The sequence below is a fragment of the Vanessa atalanta genome, chromosome 4 (assembly GCF_905147765.1).
Source record: "Vanessa atalanta chromosome 4, ilVanAtal1.2, whole genome shotgun sequence".
In the NCBI taxonomy this organism is placed as follows: Eukaryota; Metazoa; Arthropoda; class Insecta; order Lepidoptera; family Nymphalidae; genus Vanessa; species Vanessa atalanta.
Genome location: NC_061874.1, coordinates 1618543 through 1642177, shown reverse-complemented (window position 1 = coordinate 1642177; position 23635 = coordinate 1618543). Strand labels below are relative to the sequence as shown.

General features: G+C 29.3%; 3 protein-coding genes across 4 annotated transcripts; 2 read left to right on the top strand and 1 right to left on the bottom strand.

The window, feature by feature from the left end:
* Nucleotides 1-1323: 1323 nt before the first annotated feature.
* Nucleotides 1324-5815, top strand: LOC125077737 (exosome complex component RRP45). Its single transcript, XM_047689760.1, has 7 exons — nt 1324-1485; nt 1553-1647; nt 1822-2044; nt 2455-2675; nt 2955-3203; nt 4906-5084; nt 5651-5815. Exons 1-7 carry the CDS (start codon nt 1420-1422, stop codon nt 5740-5742), a joined length of 1125 nt encoding a protein of 374 aa, XP_047545716.1. The 5' UTR covers nt 1324-1419; the 3' UTR covers nt 5743-5815.
* An 84-nt stretch (nt 5816-5899) lies between these two features.
* LOC125077744 (histone deacetylase complex subunit SAP30 homolog) lies at nt 5900-7803 on the bottom strand. The gene is made up of 3 exons (XM_047689787.1): nt 7158-7803; nt 6812-7030; nt 5900-6730 (listed from the first exon to the last, which is right to left on the bottom strand). Exons 1-3 carry the CDS (start codon nt 7350-7352, stop codon nt 6602-6604), a joined length of 543 nt encoding a protein of 180 aa, XP_047545743.1. The 5' UTR covers nt 7353-7803; the 3' UTR covers nt 5900-6601.
* A 230-nt stretch (nt 7804-8033) lies between these two features.
* LOC125077732 (high mobility group protein DSP1) lies at nt 8034-22602 on the top strand. 2 transcript variants are annotated; one of them, XM_047689751.1, is made up of 6 exons: nt 8034-8115; nt 16009-16506; nt 16671-16883; nt 18210-18370; nt 18875-19049; nt 19657-22602. In XM_047689751.1, the coding sequence occupies exons 2-6, from the start codon at nt 16261-16263 to the stop codon at nt 19762-19764; spliced, it is 903 nt and encodes a 300-aa protein (XP_047545707.1). In that variant the 5' UTR covers nt 8034-8115; nt 16009-16260; the 3' UTR covers nt 19765-22602. The 2 variants fall into 2 exon arrangements, with proteins under 2 accessions (XP_047545707.1, XP_047545706.1); XM_047689750.1 differs by lacking the exon at nt 8034-8115 and adding an exon at nt 12124-12798.
* Nucleotides 22603-23635: the final 1033 nt, after the last annotated feature.

The window sequence follows — 23635 nt, the reverse complement described above, 5'->3', positions numbered from 1 at the left end:
CTTTGTTATCGAATAGATATATAGCCAACAAAGACCACTATTATTTTTAAAATGTTATAAAAATATAACTTTACTTTATGATTTGATTAATTAGATACTTATTCTTAAGATGGTCGCAAGTTTAAACAACGATATTATTCCAGATTCATTTATTAACACTATTTTCACATTTATTTTACCCACTAATCCGTGTTTCACAATATATCCCGTATTCTCCAAATCTCCTTTTAATTCTAATTATTTAAAATAATTAGCATTATAACAAAACACTGCCGCCACGTTCGTTTTCATGACATTATTTTTCTTATCGGCCAGTATTAATCAAAATTTAAATATTACATTACACCATATTCTAAAAATAGTTAATCGGCATATTATTAATTAAATTATTCTAATAAATTATAGTTATACAATATGTAAAAATAGTAACTCTTACATTATGTTAATTTAAAATTACTCAAATCTCAAGAGTATGGAACGCAAATTCTCTCTCAAATCTCAAGAGTATGGAACTCTTTCTCTTTTTTTCATATTTTTCTTTCCATTCTTGTCCAAAATGTGGAACTAATTGGCATCAAATGTACACAAACTTAAGGCATCTCACAAATTTAAAATAGTAGGTGAAAGGATATTTTACAGCTGATTCCCAACCATAGCGTCAGTCCGTCACCATCGTTTTGTGTTCATGGCTAAATTAATCTGTCACAACAAATATTAAGGTTTCTACGGTTAATAATTATGTCGAATTTTATATTATCAGCAGTATTCCGAGTATTGTCCGCTATGGACTGGCGCTTCTCAGTTCCATTTCCGTGGGACAATTCTATCCTCTCAGGTCGTTTTGTAACTATATATATATTTTTTTTTATTTTTTTTCGGTACCTAAATGATTAGTCTACAGGCGTTTATTTTTTAGAAGAAAAAGTTTTCTAGCTGCTAAGCCAAAATGAAAACTATCATCATAGTGGTTTATATTATTATCGATATTCTATCCAGATGATTTTGTGAAAATCTTGTTTTTTTCAGTATAGTCAGGATTCCATTATATTATTTTTTTACTTAAAGATATTGCATACTTACAATAAAAAATGTACCTTACTCAATTTTCAAAAATAATTTCGGTATAAGTTATTTTATGAAAAAATAAAATAAAGTGAAACAGTATGTTTGTTTATATTTTATTTTGATGTAATTGTATTAATTAAGTAAAAGTTTAATGATAAAATATTTCTGTTATTCGACTAAAATTATGATAATCGAATATAATCCGCCATTCCTATTTCCTACAAGCTACATCACTTTTTAAACTTACTAAACGTAAACGTCAAAACCCAAGTTTTAAATATCAAATATTTATAACCTTAAAGTTGTGCTTTTATAAAACAATAACTTATTTTAATAATTAATAATTATTATAAAATGAAGGAAGCATTTTTATCAAATTGCGAAAAAAGTTTTATACAAAAGATTATATCAGAAGGACATGTAAGGCGCGAAAATTCGACATATTATTTAATTTCATCAAACACTTGCTCATAATTTAATTTTTTAGCGATTAGACGGCAGAAACTACAATGATAGTCGGAAACTGAGTATAACATTTGGTTCTGGATATGGTAGCTGTATCGTCTCACTGGGAGAAACCAGGTAAATAGATTTTTTTGTTATTGTATAGTTTAATATTAAAATTGTTGTATAGAAACGTACTTCACGATAAATTACTTCTGTTATCAATGAATAATATCTGAATCATATTAAAGGTACATTATTACGATATAGGGATAAAGTAGTCTTTAATGCGTATGTATTTTTATTCTACAGAATATTAGCACAAGTATCATGTGAAGTTGTTCAGCCAAAACAAATAAGACCTAATGAAGGCATTTTATATATAAATGTTGAAATTAGCCCAATGGCAGCACCACAGTTTGAAGCCAATCGTCAAACAGACCTCACGGTTTATCTCAACAGATTATTAGAGAAATGCTACAAAGATTCAAAATGTATTGATCTTGAATCACTATGCATAGTTGTTGAAGAGAAGGTAAATCAAATTCAACCATATTATACATAGAAAAAAACCTTTATAGTTATACACTAACTATTATGGTTTTTTTTAATGTATTTGCTAGATGGACTGTCAGTAGGGCCACCTGATGGTAATATGTTACTACTGCTGCTGGACATTGGTACTGCAAGAAATATTAATCATTACTCATATTATGAGGAATGAGCCGCCAACCATGGGAACTAGGATGTTATATCCCTTGTACCTGTAGTTACAATGGGTCACTCACCCTTCAAACCTGAACACAATAATACTAAATATTGGTAGTAGAATATTTGTTAACTAAGTGGTACCTACTCAAACAGACTTGCACAAAACCCTACCATAAATAAAATATAAAATACTTTTTTTTTAAATCAAATAAAGATTAAAAAAATTTTTTATAGGTTTGGTCATTAAGAGTTGATATAAAAGTATTAAATCATGACGGGAACCTCATAGAATGTGCGAGTATAGCTACATTAGCTTCATTAGCCCACTTCAAGCGTCCAGATGTAACCCGAAGTGGGGAAAATGTCATAATTCACACATTAGCAGAAAAGGATCCAATACCAACTGTGTTATATCACTACCCAGTGTGTTCAACTTTTGCTATATTCAGTAATAAGTAAGTATGTATTCCAAATGAAAATTTTACTTTTGGAAAGTTTCTTTAGATTGCTGTTACTTTTTATGAGTTTTATTTCTTTAAATTGCGAAGTAAGATATTGTTCCACAACAATGTAATCTATAATCTTTTAAGGTGAAAACCTTTGTTCTTTACTATTTTTTGTCAAAAGGAAATTAAAGCTTTTAAAATGAATTATGCATCTTATAAAGTAAGGGCTTTAAGCCAATGAAAATTTTATTTATACAAAAATTGACAAAAGTTTTTTTATACTTTCAGCATTCTTATATCAGATCCAAGTTTCATTGAAGAATCTGTGTGTACAAGTAATTCAGAGGAGGGAAATATAAATGGAGGACTACTTGTGGTTGGCATGAATCAATACAAGGAACTTTGTTTATTAAACCTCAGTGGAGCTGCAATATATAATACAAACATTGTGCATAGAGCTACACTCAGTGCCGCAGATAAGTGTAAGAGTATTGTTGATTTGATTAAGAAGACAATTATAGATGATGATAATTTAAGGTGAGGAATCAGTAATATACTGTAATAATATGCTGTCATAGTTTAATATAATAGGAATCTGACTGGGACTGGGTTTAACAGATTTTAAAACTCATTAACCTTTATTCTGCTGTTCTATCATTTAATCCACCCATAATCAACGGTTGTTTAAGCCACCAAACTATTAATACCATATAATTAACAGTGAAGTAGCCAGTATATATACTCTTGTGCTCTGAATAACATGAAAAGCTTTTGGTCTTGTATCTCGGTCATCAGTAAATATATTTTTGAAAAACCTGACTTTCTGTCTAAATTTATTTGTAAAATAATATTTACAACACCCATAAACTAACTCTTTTGATGCTCTAGGGCCTCCATCCTACTCTAAGTCCCAGATTTATGAGAGTGAGAGAAATGAAAGTACACTTGTATTTGCATAATTTAAACTACTTGTGCATTATAATGTCTCCTGTGCAATTGACAAGTTTCCGTTTAGATTGACGGTGGCCAATATTAGTCAGGAAGATATCACCATCCATGTTAGTTACTTTCTGAAGAATTGCATACAAGCATAGAAATTACTATTTCTGTTTTGTGTAACTAATAAAACTAAATGTGAACTATGAATGTGAAGATACTAATTCCATTTAACATTTTTACACAGACAGATTTAAATTTAATTACTTTTATAGCCTAATTAATATTTGAATATAATTGTAGCACACACACACACATACATAAATCCGAAACAATCATTTACTTTGGGTATACAAAATCCACAATTAACAGTTATCAAAGGTTTTTATGTAATGCGTTAATTAAAGTCTCATTCAAGTAGGTCACTTGCCTTAGTTGATATCACTGACTAATAAGGCTAAATAACTGTCCAACCGTATACGGAATCTAACGAGTTACTTTCGGCTTTATGTACAAACTATTGAAATCACTAATATATGATTAGTATGTATGTATATTATGTCGCAGCCTGGTTAAATTAGCCAATCAATGAAATGCCTAGCCATTTTACTAAGCGGTACCGTTCAACCAACGGCTTAAAGGACATGAGCCATCTTCCGTTCATAGAATAGGGACGCTCCTGAGAATAAGGTTGTTTATCAACAATTTCTAAGGCTTTTGGCAAAGATCGAATAGGGTTAGTCGGCTTTTTTTCACTTTATCTCATAAAAAACAAAGGAGAGTCAACAAAATGACCCTATTCTGTGAACGGTAGATGAATTCGCTGATGTCATTCAGACCACTGGTTGAACGGCGTTTAGTAAAGTGGCGTTTAACCAGTTGGCTGCGACATACACATACGTATTACACATTAGTGTTTTTATATCATCACATGATTTAATTTCTAGTTCAGTCTTTAGTGAATCTAATTTATTATTATTTTAGTAACAAATATTGAAAATACTTTTAGACAATGTCTGGACTTTAGCACTGGAAATTATACTATTTTTTTTGGATTTCACCAATAAGCGCTAATTTATATATAACTTTATTATTATTTATCTATATCCATACACACCAGTGTCTAAACCAATAAATGTATTTGATAATTGTGTATGTTGGAATTGCTTCACACAATCAGTTCTTAAGAAATCTCTTTATGATACTATGCCCACTTAGCACTTGCAAAGGATACTAATATATATTATATGAAATTAATATTTAAAATAACTAAATTTTATAACCAATTTCAAATACTTTTTAGACAGAAGAGGGCTAAAATTAACTTTGGCGCCATCATAACAAGTAATCATTTGCAATCATTGAGCAGAAAAGATCTTAGCATATGCCTTAAGAACTTTGATGTCAAAGAACAGACGTTACAAAATGATACAGCAGACGTTATGGATGTTGAAATAAACATGGAGCCCAGCAAATATGACGGTAATGCACTTTTATATATATATATTATTGACAAAAAACTATGATTAGCTTGAAGGTAATTTAATTCGAGTCTAGTATTGAATTTTGATATAAAAAGAAAAAATAATTAATGTGTAATTAAATAATATTGCACATAATTATTATTACTATATTTAAATCTAATTAAAATCAAATCTAATTTTTGTGAATTGCTATTTTTGTTTAAATGGCAAGTGGTCTAGTGTAACTACAGACATGAGGGACCCTAGAATATTGGCTTAATGTTACGTTGATGGTGTAAGAAATGGTTTTAATTGCTTTCAATGCTAATTTCCATGATAAAAGGTAATCATTTACCATCAGGTAACACATTCATCATCTGCTACTCTAAAAAATGCCCACTCTATCACTACAGTATCAAATATATTTTATAAAACTATGTTTTTAATGTACTAACAAAAAATGAGTCAAAGAGTTGTTTTAAAAATTAAATTTACATTTAAATTTAATAAGGTGTCACTAAAAATAATAATTTATTAATTAAATCATATTTTATGCATTATGTACATATTTATAATATCTTTCAGTCGTACAATCACTACCACAGACGGCAGAATTAAAGGCGAAGAAGGGTGCTTCGTCCTGGATAGAAATATCATCGGAATCAGAAGAAGACTAAAATCAGACACAAGTTTGTCAAATAAAATGTAATAAAAGTTACATTTTACTGCTAATAAAATCTCTTAATAGTAATTAGCATTTTTAGCATTGCATCTCCCTTGTCAATTAACAATCATAACATTCGATAATTAATAATGTTAAAGAATACAAAAATATTGCCTATCTAGATGAAAATAAATAGAGGATCCTTGATAAAATTGTCTTAATTACATATAATATACAAAACAATTTTACGTTTCATATGCAGCAAGAAAGGATATACATTTATATAATCATATATTTGAATAGAAGATTTACTAGAACAGCAATTTTTAAAAGATAAGCATACTTCATTACATATTTAATGAGTTGTTCTATTTCATTATAATAATTTGCACCTTCTATATGGAAATTAGAAGAATTAGTGGTAAATACAAATTTAAAGTTAGCCTCACTGGCTATGTATGTTTTCTGTTTTGTATAAGTAATCTTCTATATAACAAAAGTTTTGATTGTGACAGTTATATAAATATATAAAGTTACAATTTCATGTGTTGTTGGGATTGCCATCTTCAAATAAACATTCTTACATAATCTTTCTTTTTTAAAATTGGAATTATAATAAATTGTGTATTGAAACAAATACATTTATTATGTTTTAGTTTAAAAAAAAAATCTTGTAGGTATTGACTTAGCTATCTGTTTATTACTACAATATATGTTAATTATTATTATATATATTTTTATTTCATTATTAAATCTATGCAATATTCAGATGACAATCTTTTCAATGTTGATTGTAAATCTAAGAGAAATCATGGATCTATATTCTATTACTAAATTAAAAACTACACATTATAAATTAAAATCACATATCACTACACTGAGTCTGAGTTCATACCATTTTTCTGGTCTAGCTTATTGCCATTTGTTTTCACCATATAAATAAAGTATGTCACAATTTCTTTTTCATTTACTGGCAAGGATTTAAAGTGTTTCTGGATAGCCTGAAAAATAAAAGTAAAATTTAAATATGGAACATGATTGAACAAGTTTAGTTATAAGTAGATAAACAATAAGATACATACTTCAGCTAACTGACTTTTATTAAATCCTGGTTTTGTCGGCACTTTGTAGTGTTTCTTATATCTCTTTAAAGTATTTACTTGCAATTGGACCCAATCTACTTCAGGGGAGTCCATTTCTGCCTCATGACTGTCATCCTCTGAGTCTTTAGGCCTCCTTTGCTTTGTTCTTGCACATTGTATCATTGTCTTATGATAATCACAGATGTATGTGTGCCTTGCCTAAAAAATAAAATATTAATTTAAATATGCAGTTGTTTACACTTTCGTTTTTTAAAGCTTGTCTTAGACATAAGCTTATGAAAGAAATATAAATGGAAAATAATAGAAATAATGTTCTTAAACCTACCTGAGGATCTATGTTCAGTTTGAGTCTTCTTTGAACGACTGTTTTCTGTATGCGCTTGCTGTACGATGCGTTGCCAGCAGGTCGCCTACATCGGTCGCTGTCATCCACAAGGCAACATATTTGGTCTGAATTACCTCTAGAATCTTCTTCTCCTGTACTAAACCCGTTGTTCATTGGATACTCGCGTTGAATCATATATAACAGGTAAATTAAAGTTTTAAGCGAAGCCTCGCACTCGGCGATGCAATATAGTTCGACGTATTCACAAAGCCTCTAGATTGAGGTTATGATAAGTAAAAACACAGAACATTTCGGCGGAACAGTCACTTAATAACATATCAAAAGTATCCAATAATCACAATGCTATATTGTACTGATCATGAAAAATCCGAGTTTACTCAATCACTGCACTTTTACACAAATAATGTAATGTTCATGGCTTCTTCAGAGAAGCTTACGAGATATTACAGATTTTACACTAGTTCTTTTAATGTTTTTCGATAAAAATCATCTAGAACTTTATTTCACGAAATGTTTAAAAAATCTGCTATTTAAATTTATCCAACTGAGCATAAATTACAAATTTACCACCGATCGCCATTCGAGTATACGTCCCGCTCCCGTCACATTACTAAACGCAATAGCTGAAGTAATAGCTGCACACACACATTCAAAAATGATACATACTGTTTTGTAAAAACGGTTCATAATGGAATGCTTCGATGTGTGCAATGAATGCTATTGTATGACAGCGTAGCTATACGTAAGTATAAACAAAAAATAAAGCCGATGTAAAATTAGTGATTGGCCACCACAAGGCGCGCAATTTAATTTCGACCAATCAAAACGTTTTGTCACTGACATTGTCAGTCGTGTGTTTATAAGTACGAACGAACACGAAGTTCCCTACGTAATAAGCGCTGAAATCGTGTGCTCGTTTATAATAAATACATACTCGGTGAGTTTTATTATTTTTTATAATGATAAAGTAATGTTATTTGTATCCGAAAAAGTACGAACATCATTAATATTTTGCTAGCTCAGTGATGTGGTTTATATGGTATTTTTAGTATTACATTCTAATTTTATAAGCAAATGGCTGCCGAGTGCCGAAGTAAAGTGACACTATACATAACACAGACCACAGTTCGGTATCAGTAGTTGGTGAGTAGCTATAGCAATACATCGTGTAGATCTACGTCATATAATAGATACACAACTTGACTGATTCTTAAATTTCGGTTTTTGTGTTTAATATCTTGTATACATAAAATTATGTTATGAAATATTGTAGATTTGAAAGTTCCACATTATTTATTGTTTTGTTTTGAATTTTTTATTAATCTAAATTTTGAACAGCTTAACACCGGGTAAAAGCCACCTATAGTTGTACATATATATATATATTATAGACATTATAGTACAGTAATAGATTTGTTTATTTTTTTTTTGTTAAAGCTTTGCATTATTAAACTTTATTTACCTTTACTTTACGTGAGGCATAAAAAGACGGAACAAAGTATTATTTTTTATCCCTTATCACAAAAAAACCTTTCGTGTCAAACTGCAATACCCTTTTTTTAGGAAAAACTATAATAGCATAGCTCGTACGTATTTTAAATAAGTATATTATTTTTTTAAAAATGCAGAAGGCCTATAAAAAGCAGCAATTCTCGCAACTACCTCCAGCGCTATGGCCTGCGAGAAATGCTGCTCATACAATTACAAATAATCATAGTGTTTTTATGCAATTGTATGATGATATGAACGATAACGATAACGACAAGGTAAAAAAAAACATCGAAATAAATAATACTAGCTATAATGGAAACACAATGATCTTATTATGAAATAAAGTAAACATTTGACGTTGGACGACGCTTTTTGACTAATTTCACAGAATCCGATATCTTTCATCCTTGTCAATTCTTAAACAAAATAAATGTATTGTACTACTCTAACAGTTATATCATCTTACATTTTACACGTTTACGCATTGCGAGGTAACGTTAGTTTTTCCTATTTTTCTCGAAAACTGCGAATTTCCTTTCAACACTTCAAAAAACATCATACTTTATAAGATTTTACGTTACATTAGACTCTGGATATTATATTATGTTAAATGTAATGGTTTATAATACATTTCATTCGTTCAATTATACCATACATTGTTTTTTTTTTCTATTAATATATTGTTATAAGTAATGATACAAAAAGCTAAATATTATGAAGCATGTTACTCGCCGAATTCATGGTACCGTAATATTTTTAACGAATAAATATTCGTATATATTTCGCAATAACGGCAATTGATAACCAAAATACAACTTATTGTTAAAAAAATACAATACTGAGCCTTCTTACTTTTTATTTAATAAAAATATGACATAAAATAATCATCTCGGTATTCCTTTAGGATCTATATTTTCTCGCTGGATTATACGGTAGATTTGATCAGAGGGGAGAGAGGAAAATATGTTTTTTTGTTACCAGAGTTATCCTAGTTTTTTATAGAGATAGATAGGAATAAATATAGCAATCCCATAATATTTTAATGATATACACCGTGATATATACTCGCACAATCAGTATAAAACCAAGCAATCTATACGCCTGTAATGTAATAGTATATTATACCGCTCTCACGTTATTTTTTAGGATTCCGTACCCAAATAGAATAAAATATATTAAATTAAATATTTATTTAATCCTAAAAATAAATATTTAGGTCGGGCCTCCCATACTACAGACATGACTTATTTGCCGTTTTTATAGAATAGTACAGAACCCTTCGTGCGCGAGTCCGACACGCACTTGGCCGGTTTTTTGTATTTCCAATATTTTGTAATAACTCCAAAACTTTAAATAAAAAATAATTTTTTTTTATTTAAAAGTAAGAAACTCGAAACAATGTGATAACTATCATTTAAAAAAAGTAAAGTAACTACGAGTTGTCGTTTTTCTTTAGACATTTTGGATATCTACAATTTTTCCATTGAAAGTTTTCGTCTGTCTCTTATAGTTTTTGGCAGCGTTTTCTGGGAAAACGCCGCCAAAAACTATAAACGCGATTGTCAATTTTATCTCCGAATACTTTGATATTTTATGCTATTTTTTCTAAAAAAGCATAATCTCAATGTGCCTCTGTCTGTTTCAAAACTCTAGACGATCTTTATTTGTAATTTTACTACATAAAGGATTTTGCGTGAATTTAAAGACATACTATCATAATATTAGTATGATGATTGAAAAATATCACCCGTTGATTAAATATTGCGTACAATATTTCAAAGATATGTGGTTCATCTAGCTATTTTAAAGGTTTGGTTCTGACACCTGGGGTAAATTCTTAAAAATAAGACTGCTTTTTATGGTTTGATTATTTACTGACTTTTTATCGGCGAAATTTTGTATAATCGTAATAAATAATGTTGTAAAAATTATATTTACAACAACTCCAATACTTACCATTTTTGGGCAAAAGTTGTATTTTATTAAGCAAATTCCACCTTTATTTTTTTTATTTGTTGCTGTATGGGGTATGTCCGTATCGATAGATATAATTTATAATCAAGCAAAAGCAATTCGTATTTAACGAATTAAAAGAATATCCACTCCACACGCAAACAAGTGCAAACTCAAGCAAGACGCATTAAAATAATATAATCCCGGGCAAATGCTGTTTCAAATAAAAAAAATGGTGGTTAACACAATGGCGAAAATAGTTTACAATTTTAATCTAGTAGTGCTTTAGTCTCTACTTTATCTCCTGTAAGGTTATAAGGCTAATGGAATTCCTGTTGAGAGTTTGCAATTTAAGCCATTATTTTGAATAATCCGATTGTGCTATACATTAACGCAAAAATACCGATTTCTACCGATTATTTATAAATTCAATTAAATAATAAATAGCATGAAACTTTTTGGAAGAAAAATTTCTATAGAAAATCCGAAAATGCGTGTAAACAATAATATAATAATAAGTCTCGATAAACTAGATTTTCTTCTAAAGTAATAGAAACTATAATTAGATTTATCCTTATAAAAAAAACCGTAATAATTTTAAACACGGAGTTAAATACTTAAATGCCGTTAATACCGACCCAGCAGGTTTAAAGATACGAGATATTTGTGTATGAACAGATGAGAACAAAAAGAATCGGGACGTTCGGTAAAAAGTACATTAGTACGTACCTACAGAATGACAAAATGTTTATATCTTATATACGAATAGATTTCTCAATACTATTTGTGCAGTATTTATTTTAGTTATGTTACCGTACGAAATCGGTACGAGTATTATATCATAATTATGAATAGAAGTGTATGCTTTTAAAATATATATATTTGTACTTAACTATTGATTATAATATCGTTTCTCACAATATTCTTATCATGTTAATTAGTAAGTAATTTAATGTTATATAAAAAGTACATAATTACTTAACCGCTAATATTTAAAGAGGTTAATTTGATGTATAACATAAACAATAACATTTTACTGTTTTTTTTTTATGAAAGTCACGTACTTGCGCTTGTTTCTTTTAACATTATTCAAAATTAACTAGGTTCTTTATCAATTTTAATTTTGTATTTAATATTTGTGGGACATTAAGCTTGTAAATTGTTTATATGATTTAGTAAGCGTTTAATTAAGCCAGCATAATATATGCTAAAAAAAATATTTTATTATATTTGAAAACAGCCAAAATCCGTTGTTTTCATAATACATTGAAATATAAAACTAATGTTTTTATAACATCAAAATAATTTTGGTATGGACGTATGGAGAGAGTACGAAGCAGCGCTAATCGCCTTATTGACCGGTTGCTGGACGAGCTTGTTGCCACTTCGTGCAAGTTCGGTCTCTCTTCGCTTAAGTTTCCAAAACGTCCGCTGCGCGTTGAGGGCACCACTGTGCACTTGTTTAGCGTCCTACTATGCGACGTTGCCAAATGTATTGACTTAAATACGAACGAAGACAAAACGTACGCGCGTGGAGTGAAACTTTTGAGCCGGCAGCTTTTTAATTCAGTGAACTTAAAGTGTTTTCAATAGTTACATATTATAATTCGAAACAAGATGAATTATAACTTATAAAGAAATAGGTTTTTTGTGATGAAAACGGATTTTGTGTCGAATACATAAGTGTTTCATTAAAAACAGCATTACAAGAGCTAAGAAAAGACAATAAAGCAAAAGCTTTATCTCGTTACAACTAATTATTACAAAGGATATGGTTTCAAAAACATTACAAAACAAAGAATAATTTAAGGCAGCTGAAGCGGAATAAAGAAACTGGTTAGCCGAAAGCGGCGATTGTGATATGGGGGAACGGGGCGCAACGGGGGGCGCTTGGGGTGCGCGCGACGATGCCTCGTGGTGGCCGGGTGGCTCTGGTGAATTACAGCACCAACAACAATTAAATGAAGAAATTGCTAGAAGTACAGCTACTGTCACTCATCAATTATATTCATACAAAATGACGGGCGGTTTTTCAAACACTGGTGGCGATAGTACATCGTCCCCAGGTTTTGACTATCGTTTAATGACTGGTACCAATAATAGGGAAGAATCTCCCCAACAACCTTGGTGGTACGCTTCGGGATCGGTAGATTCCCAACAGACTTCTTCGCCTACGGTATATTATGAAGTTTATTATATTTAGTAATTAATAACACATGGTTCAATAGCTACGAAAGTCGTCACACATAAAAAAAATTGATAAACACAACAATACTATAACAACGTATTTAAAATAACATAAACAAAAAGCATGTACATTTTGTCATTAATCACTAATGGTGCAGCATACTTTTTGGAGAATAGTTTTTTTCTTTGTCTATGGCTGTTTTAAAAATATTTAAAAAAAAACAGCGCGTATTTATGATATTTCTAATTATAAATTCTAAATTTTATAAAAATAAAATGTTCTGCGTTATATGTTTATTAAAAGCAGAAAATTGTTTTTTCCAATTTTAAAATGTGGAAATTTAGTGAATATAAAAGAATTCCTCTCAATTCCCATCCACTTTTTACAATTTCTGTCAAAAATGACATTTATACCTATTTATTAATTTCGAGTATTTTGCATTGTAACATACCAATTCGAAATAAAAAGAATGATATTTTTTTTTGAATCAATATATAAATTTAATGTAGTAAACATTCAATTTAATTTCACATAGATGAATCTAATAATAAACAAAAAACACTTTTATAAATTGTGTCTGAGGTTGTAGTAATTTTTTTTTTTTGATATTTGTTTGTTATTAGCCGTGAGAAAATGCCGGTGAGATAATTCATAAAGTAGTATAGTGTTTATTATTATAAATGTTAAGATTATGTGTATAATCTTAACTTTATAATATAGATTAATAAGACATAATAACTAAGTTTAGCATTAGAGATTTTATAGTTCTGCAATCCGTCCTGACAAATTATCTTTTAAATTCAACCAAACATATTTACGAATAACAAAGGATTAGCATTATTCCATAAACTATCGATAAAATATTAAGTTGTCATTTCAAACTATTTAATACTTATCAATATCTATTCAGATTTTAAGACATTTAGCTCTAAGAGTAACTAGAGTTAAAATTTTTTTTAGCTGTGAAGTGTTATATAACATATCAACTACTCAAATTACATAAGTTTATTAGATATAAACATAATAACTGCACATTATAGTAACAAAAAATAAATTATATTTGAAATTATCACATTAAATAATTTAACCATTTAACAAAAATCATATTTTTGGATAGTTTTTTATTATTAATTATATACAATTACATGGTACTTACAGATGATACTTTCAATAATGTACTATTAGTGAAATGAATATATGCAATTTTATGTTATATTTTTTATAAAACTTAGTTATTTTTGAAATTGAGTGCAATAAACTTTTTATTTATTTTTATTTATCTAGGTGAAATATATAAGAGATTTTCCATGTAATACCAATTTTTAAATGTAGGATTTTAAATGCACACAACAGCAATGCAATAAAGTTATCGAGTACATCATAATAAAAAAGTCACAATATTACTATGTCATGATGTGTAACATATTTTTTTAATTTAATATTAATAATAAAACAACAGTCATATATTTGCATTGATGTAGATTTTTTAACAGACGAAAACGAGAACTCATTTTTTCAAATATATTATAAAATAGTAAGTTTAATTTAACCAGTCTTCTGCATTACTTAGTGAACTAATTTGACAAGAATAAGACTAAGAGAAAAACTCTTGAGAAATCTATAGCAGTAATATCAAATGCCAACAGAATCATCAGTAATGATACCATTAAAAATATTCTTTTTATAAATAATCACATCACATCATATTTTTCAATTTATCATAATAATATAAAGAACAGTGATGCATAGTCACAAATCATGATAGTGACGGTAGTTTTTGACTTGCTATATTTAAGCTAGATACGCAGACTGGTGAACACATTTCAGTCACAAGGACATTTTTTTGGGCCTCTGAATTGATATAGTAGTAAAAACAACATTTCAAACCAAAATATAATAAAATAATTTATAAGTTTTATAAAAAAATTGAAAAAAAAAAATACAATAAAAAGAAAACGAACTAACTTCTATAAAATAATGAGATTAGATCTCAGTGGTAAGAAGTTTTTTAAGGGCATTCATTGAGTTGGGGTCATAATAATAATAAGTAAATTATAGATAATTTTAATACAGAACTATTTTCTTAAATGAGTAAATCTATTTTAAATGTAATAATTTTTTATGTAAATTATTATTGTGTTATATATTTGTATATAAGGCTATTATCATAAAACCTACTCAACTCTATTTTAAAGTTTCCTTTTGATTGGGTCGTAATAAGACAGCCCCTTAGGCTATGTATTTAGTAGGTGCACACTGCCCTTAAACAACAATAATATGTAATTACAGACACAACAACTTAGTTTCCAGGGTTGCTGGGGCATTGGCGACGTAAACAGTAGTTAATATTTCTAACAGCGCTTATGTCTGTGGGCCACCACGTAACTTTATGTGGCTCATTCGCTAGTCACTGTTGTACTTTAAAAAATGTATAAAGCATATTTAAATCTATATAAAATTATGGATCATATACTGAGTTATTAAATGTTATTAAATGTTAACTTATTAATATAAATCAAGAATAGTTAATATTTCACCTCATTTTTGTTTCTAATTGAAATTAAATGTTGTTATATTATATTATATGTATAACAGATTATTTTATATATGTATATTTATTTACAGAATTTAATGACTTGCTATATTTATTTATAATTAAATTATATTTGTTGATCAGTTATAAATAAGTAATTGAAGTGTTATTACTACAATAAATTTTCTGATAAAATAATGTGGTTGTCCACAGCCATTTTGATATTTTGTGGTAAAGATAATGTTATTTTTAAATGTTTTTTTAAGAAAAATGAATACATGACATTGTATATATTAGAATGAAAATGATAATGACTGTGTTTAACGAGTAGAGCTAGGGGAATATATAAATTTATATTTATAGTATAACTATTATTATAGGGCTATTCATTCAAAATATACCAATAGCTCCAAGGTTTAAGCTTAGTGATGATTAGATAGATGTTTTTGTCATATCAATCCACTTTACTATATGCTTGACTGAAGGGGAAAATATAAAAATTATTTCTTCCTTAAAACCAGTATTGAAAGTACTTTTCTTTAATATAAATCTATAATATATATATATATTTATTAATGTCAATTAAATAAATTTAGAGTATTTAAATGTAAAAGTAATTTTGATTATGCCTCTTTGAATTGCTAAGTTATTTTTTTTTATTTTAGGGGCAAAATCAATCAAGTCCTGATTCTGATCAAAGCAACCAGCAAGCCAACGGTATTCAACAAAATCATCAACAAGCTTTACAACAACAAGCTCAAGAGCAACATCAAATCCAACAAAATCAATTACAACAACAGCTGCAACAACAGCAGCAGCAACAGCAAAGCTTGCAGCAAGCCTTACAGCAGCAAAATCAAAATTTACAACAGTCTCTACAACAACAACAACAAAATCAACAGCAAACTTTACAACAAATGCTGCAGCAACAACAGCAACAGCAGCAGCAGCAGCAACAGGTCGACCAACAGAACAATCAACAAAGTTTGCAATTACAAGTGAGTCAAGCACAGGCTCAGGCAATTGTGCAAGCGCAGGCAGCACTGCAGCAACAAGTGGCTCAATCATTGCAACAACAGCAGCAAAGTCTGCAGGAACAAATACAAGTGGCTCAGCAACAACAAATTCAGGCTGCACTTCAGAGGCAATCTGCTACCTTGCAGGTGAGCATGAATACATTAAAGTTTCAATTTTTATCTAATTTAAAGTTTTATTCATTATTTTCCGTGTTAATATTAATAGTCATTTTTCATTACGTTTTAATAAAGTGACACGCTAGTCATTAAATTTATATAAAAAGATATTTAAATAATCAAAATTGTTGTAGGAATTACAGCAACAAGCGCAACAGCAGGCTCTGTTAGCTCAAGCCACCAACAAGGGTAGGATGCCTCGGGCGCGGGCGAACAACAAGCCGCGCGGCCGGATGACCGCCTACGCCTTCTTCGTGCAGACCTGCCGCGAAGAGCATAAGAAGAAACATCCCGAAGAGAACGTTATTTTTGCCGCGTTCTCTAAGAAATGTGCTGAGAGGTGGAATGTGAGTAACGATGAAGTATTATTGTTTTTTTTTTTTTTAAATTATTAAACACTTAAATCTGCGTAAATACTTTTTAGACAAAAAAGCAGGTAGTGATAACTGAGCTAGAAATAAGAAACGATACGATACCAAAACACTCCAATCGAAGGAGTATTTACATTCCAAGTGATTTAATAGCTCTGCTGTATTAAGCACTATAATCAGTACTTGATTATTGCCTTTATAATATATATATTTATACAACGAAGTTTTAACTTAATTACTTATATCCACGTTCATTTTACAACTTCGTCGAAATTCATAACGCCATTTTTACGAATCCATAATTAATACCATAGATTATTCTAGATCATGAACAGTTTTATATTGAGTAAATTCAGTGTCAATATTGTTTACTTTTTTGGATAGAGTAAAATATTAATTAAAAGGCGTGTCTTACCAAGATAATGCTTTTGTAAAAAATGTTAAGTTGCCATAGCTGTCATCCGAGTCCATAGACCTAATTATTCCTAATAACAGTGACAAAAATTTAAAGGCTATAGTGAGGTGATAATATGTGTAGAGGCATTTTGGGACGGCCATTTTTTAGGGGGTTTTCAAGGCTTGAAATTAAAGATTATTCATAGCAGCTCAAACGCCAAATGTTTACTAAAATTACAACAGCCTTTTTGGACGTTAGCAATAACAATTTTTACAACATAATAAAATCTACCTTTAGAGAATATTTAAATAGATAGAGTTTTAGCACTTGTGTAATAAATGATTATATATTTCTATTCTAAAAATATCTAATAGTGTATGCTATTAAATTCCCATAATAAAGAAAAAAATCAATGCATACTTCTATAATATAAAAGTTAGCTATTGGTCATTTACTTTGATGCGTTTACGAAATTAAAAACTATGTTAATAAATCAATTATACTTTTTTATTTACACTTTTTTAAGTTTTATACTATACTTTAAAAAACAACATAAAGAGATTTTTTTTGCAATTTAGACTTAGAAATAATACTTTTATATTTTTTATAAATGTTATATATAAAATTATATATATATCTTTATAAAGTATGTAGATTTTAACTAGTTAATCGGAATAATCATATGTAGACGTTGTTTGTCATCTTTGAAATTGTATTTCTTGTAGTATTTTACTTGGTAGTAGGGCTTTGTGATGTAGTTTTACGGACTATAAAACTTGGCGCCTAGTAGCGTTTAAGCGGATTTTTAAAATAAATATAACTTCAACACTAACTTATGTGTACCGTAATTATTATCATAACTTTTGAATCACCTTTATTCATCTAAATAAATTGGATTCTCTCAGACAATGTCAGAGAAGGAAAAGCAGAGGTTCCATGAGATGGCGGAACAAGACAAGAAGCGGTACGACCTGCAGATGCAGAACTACGTGCCGCCCAAGGACGTGAAGGTGCGCGGGCGCAAGCGGGCGCAGGTCAAGGACCCCAACGCGCCCAAACGATCGCTGTGAGTTATGGTCGTGTTTTTTTCATATTTTACATAGGAAATAGGAAACTTTAGAATTATGTTCCCAGTAAAAATAATTGAATATTCAGAAATAAAGATATACATTGTTTGTACTTGGATAAACGATTATTTATGTATACCAAAACCATCACATAAAAATTAAAATCGATGCTGAAGCAGTACACTTGATATTGAGTCAAAGGAAAAAAAAATTGCTACCGACTTCAACCAGAAAATACCTGAAAAACCTGGGTTTTATTTTCATTATGTTTTATAATTACACATAATTTCTCAGACTGTTTAACTGGTTGCAAACTACTTGAATAGAGCCAGGAGGTTCTATTCAAGTAATTTACAAAGGGTATCTGAAGAAAAACAAATATGCATAAATTTATTTAACAACAGAGGCAGTTGAAGCGTTTTCTGGGATTTTATCGTAAAAATGAAAGAGTTACAGACAATATTATAATGAGTAGTTTTTTAATTATTCATAAAAATCAACAGGTCAGCGTTCTTCTGGTTCTGTAACCATGAACGTTCAAAAGTGAAAGCCAACAATCCGGAATACACGATGGGAGACATCGCCAAAGAGCTCGGCAAACGCTGGGCGGCTGCAGACCCTGACACCAAGTCCAAGTATGAAGCGCTCAGCGAGCAGGACAAGGCGAGGTATGACAGGGTAAGTAACTATCGCAACATGTTTAAACAGTGAAGTTAGCTCCATTAGTCTCCGCAGGTACCTTCAACAAACTTGATACAAAATTAGACATACAATTGTAATCATAGATACTAATGATAAAAAAATATACTATATTGAGTATCAATTAAAATCATGTCAATAGTTTATATATTATATGTATTTCAAGTTGAACCTCTCAGGTATCTATTATGTGCTAATTAACAGTGCTTCCCTTGTGTACATTTATCAGTGAGAAGTTGTTGCAGATATCTCATAAGTATACAAAATGATATCACTAGGAAAATTGGGTAAATTTCATTAGATAGAAAAAGATACTGATATATAAAATAGAATATAAATTGACAACGAAAAGAGTAACTTACTTCTTGAAATGTAATTGAGATCAAATGGAAGATATATCATAGAATAAGGTTTTATAAAAAAAAAAAAACATAAATTCATCAATCAAGATAACCTCCTCATTTTCAAGTCACTTAAAAACACTTTAAAAATATGGTGTTTCGGTCTTTATCAAGATCAGTAATAATTACTATTATTTAGTAGTTAATGGTGAAACAGCTATAATTTTATATATTTTTGTTTTAAGGAAATGACCGCCTACAAAAAAGGACCTCTAGCACTAGTCCAACAACAACAGCAGCCGGAACCCGAGGAAGAAGTGGGTGATTTTGAAGCTGATGATGAGTACAAGTAAATAAGATATTGTTATTGTATGTAAAAGCCCTGTTATATTTAGAGATCATGTGGCAGGACCAACTGAAAGTTTGCTTGACTAAATGTATGAAGCGGAGTTTAAATTAGGTTCTACACTTGTTATATTTCTGGTAACCAGTTTGTCTGTCACATATAATTATGGGACAGGTTGCATCATAGACAAGAAGACATTAGGATTTTTTTTTTAAATACGGGTCCACCTGTTTTAATTTTAGAAATGACAAAATTCCTAATTTAAAATAATAAATTAACAGATAAATTGTTTTAGGTTTATATTTTAAGGGTGATAGCAGGTGATGCCCAAGTATTAGTATATCATTTGTTTTTTAAATATTGTGACCTCGTAATATTTTATTGGATTTTTGTATGAATGAAATATCTCGAATAATAACATTTCATATGATTCTCTAATAGAGATCTGATTTCATGAAGATGTAAAGATTATTGTTTGGATTAGTTGTAATCTGTCGAAATAATATGGTTGTGCCGATTTTTAAACTGATACATTGGATGTTTTATATTACGTCACAGTTATGATTTCGTAGTGGGAGTATGATATCACACTTTACTTCCAACAATAGCTTTATTATTACTATACTTTTACTAAATTAAAATATATATTTTTCTATTAATAGGTGCTTTTATTACTAAAATCGTTTAAAATTGACTACTTTCAAAATGGTAGTTGTTACCTTGAGCTTTAATTTTTGACATTTGGTAAAGGATTGTGGTGTACTATCGAAGTACAATAACTGACGGGCGAATTTATTTAAATTCGTTCCGAAAGACATTATAACGCAAGCCCATTATTAGCTAGTAATTTAAATTTTAAAAATCAATAAAAAAATGGTTTTGGATTAAGCACATTTTATTTGGTAAATAAATAAAAGATTTATAACGTTATTCTATTGAATTAATAATACTCTTTTTTTTAAAATACGACCGTTTCTTGTTTTGGCCCAGTATGATAAACCTCAATAATTTAACTACAATTTTGGATGATTGCGTATAAATGATTATACATATAGACCTTGTGTAATACATGATTATTATTATAAAAATATAAGCGACAAGTGTGATATGATACAAAAACTCTTTAAAAACTCATTATTTCATGGTATTAGTTATTTGAATTATACAATATTATATTATTTTAAATGTTGAGAACAATATTCTCAATGATGATAACCTTGAAGTATTGTGGTGTTACCATCCTTAATGTGTAATAAAGTGATGTTGCCTTATATTTTCGACGTGGCAATACATAGTTTTAGTCCGATCAAAGTGTTAGTCATTTGAGGTTACGTAAGTAATTATAAGCAGTTCTCAAGTGAAAAATAAAGTATGATCTAAGGAATGCACGAGTGAATAATAATTTGTAACATGTATCTTTAAACTGTACATAGTTAATTAGTTACCTAGATAATTTACATTTCTTTATATTTTTAGGTTGTTATGGTTAAATTTTTAATATGTTTGAAGAAAATTATAAATATCACATAGGAGATTTATAAAGCGATGTTTATTTAAACTAAATTCGTTTTATGTATTAATAATGTTTGTTTTATATGAAAAAAAAAATGAAAATAAAATTAAATAAACAAGTGTACATAAAGAACTGCAAGAACGTGATAGTACTTAAATTTTAAGTGTAATTGATTAAAGTATTGTATATATAGTGTAGACGTACCTCAAGACACCTCTTACCATATTAATAATTTGATTGTTATTTTTTGTCGTATCGACGTTACCACAGTCGATAGAGATGGTTGGGGACAAAATTACACTTAAAAAAGTTGAATTTATATAAAAATATAAACATCGATTTTTCTCTACGTATATATAGGATTGGCCTTTACTATAGTGTCTCAGATGAGTGGTTTGTTCTCGATGCTGTCTTCTTCCTTCGAATATCAAATTTATGATAAAAAAATAATAAAGAGGTTGTTTTTTTTTTAATAAAAAAAGCGAATTTGATCTGCATGTTTGTAACGTTAGACTGCAGCAAGTGTTGCCATGCACCAACATGATTAAAAAATGTATAAAATTACGAGATACATAAAATATGAAAAATTAAAGTTGTGCTATTTTGTCCCCCACTTGCTCTGTTGTGACGTCTCGCGACAAGATGGCGTGGTCTAGTTATGTTTGGCGAATGTTTTAGTAACAGAGGAATTGTGGAGAAATTACGAAAAACAGTTTAAACTTTTATAAATTAAAATTTGTATATATTTTGTTTATAATAACGAAGTCTTTATATAAATTTTATTTTTAATTTATAAAATATTAAAATAAAACATGAAGTGAAAATTCAAGGAAACTCAATTCTTGTTAATAATCTCATATAAGCTTTAGCTATTTTAAACTTCCGTCGATTTTTTTTCTTTTGGAGATTATAGCACAAAGACTAAAGTAATAAAAAGAAAAAAAAGTCTAAAACATAAATTAATTAAATATAGTTTAAATTTTTGATCATTGTCTTATATCAAGGTATGCCTTGATATAAGACAATATAACATAAGTAAAAAAAATACGTTAATATGTTTAGCGCTGCACTGTAAAGTGAAGTCATAGACCCATAGAGTTCTATGATTACAACGAAATATTTTGCAATAACATAAAAATGTGAATGTATGTATATGTCAATTGGATCAAAACTGATATTTTTATAAGTATCTATAGAGATTCCTATGTTTTTTATTTTTCAAAGGTAAGATGGTGTTAACTTTTATATATGAAAACAAAAACGTTTAAGGTAAGCGTGTAATGAGGCAACATTGTTTTGAATTTTGTGATCTGTACAAAACAATATAGTAAATCTTTTACACTAAAATTGTTCTTTTATTTGAATCATAAAAACCTCAACATTTCTTGTCATCCTTGTTAGGAATATAACAGATTCGTAAAAAGTAGTAAAATTGTCTATGTCCTAATTTTATTGTCTTTGATTAGTGTCTTTTGTATTTGATAGTACGTTAGAAGAGCGTAAGAAGGTAAAATAAATTACAATTACATTTTTGAGCACCGATTTAAGCATTGAGTCGCTATCCCGCTGCAAAACCAAACTCTTATGTTCAGAGTTAAAAGTAAAATCGCTGCATCGTTATCAAAACGAGACAACGAAGGACGATCAAGCGGGTCTCTAAAATTGGTTGGTTGAGACCATAGGTTTAAATCGAAGAACTTAAACTTGACTTAAATTCGAGCAAGCTCGAGTTGTCAAGTATGTATATGCTTTCAATTTATTATCGATTAAATCATGAATGTCGATGAATATCCTGAAGAAATCTGCATCTGTCGCTTGGAAATCTGACACACATATATACCAGCAGGTTAGCTCGGTTGAATGGAATGTCTAGTATCGTTAGCCTTTTTCCATAAGAGTTGCACTCAGCGAGACCAGGAAAATAAGTAAACAAGTTTATATGCAGCCGTCGTAATAAACGTTTTTAGAGTATTGTAATACGTCGTAGACATCGGGAGTTTGTGATACACATGCGTCGTTGGTGCAGTGGCTTTGATATGTTATGTCACACCAAAGTGGTTAAATTAGCCGTTCAATGAAAATAAATTTTAAGTCGCGCTGTTCAAACAGCGGCATGAATAATATCATCCGATTTATTTTCTGTTCCTAGAATAGGGCATTTGTTTTAGAATCGATGTTTTTAATTGAATGAAAGATCTGTTTACTCTTTAATGGTTCTTTAGATCTGAATAGATTCATTGTTTTATTGCAAAAATGACAATTTTTTTTCAAACAATATCAAGTTTATTGAAAGTCAATCAGAATATGTATTTTGATTGACATTGACAAAGTACAATCACCACTTTATCTGCATTTAATATAGATA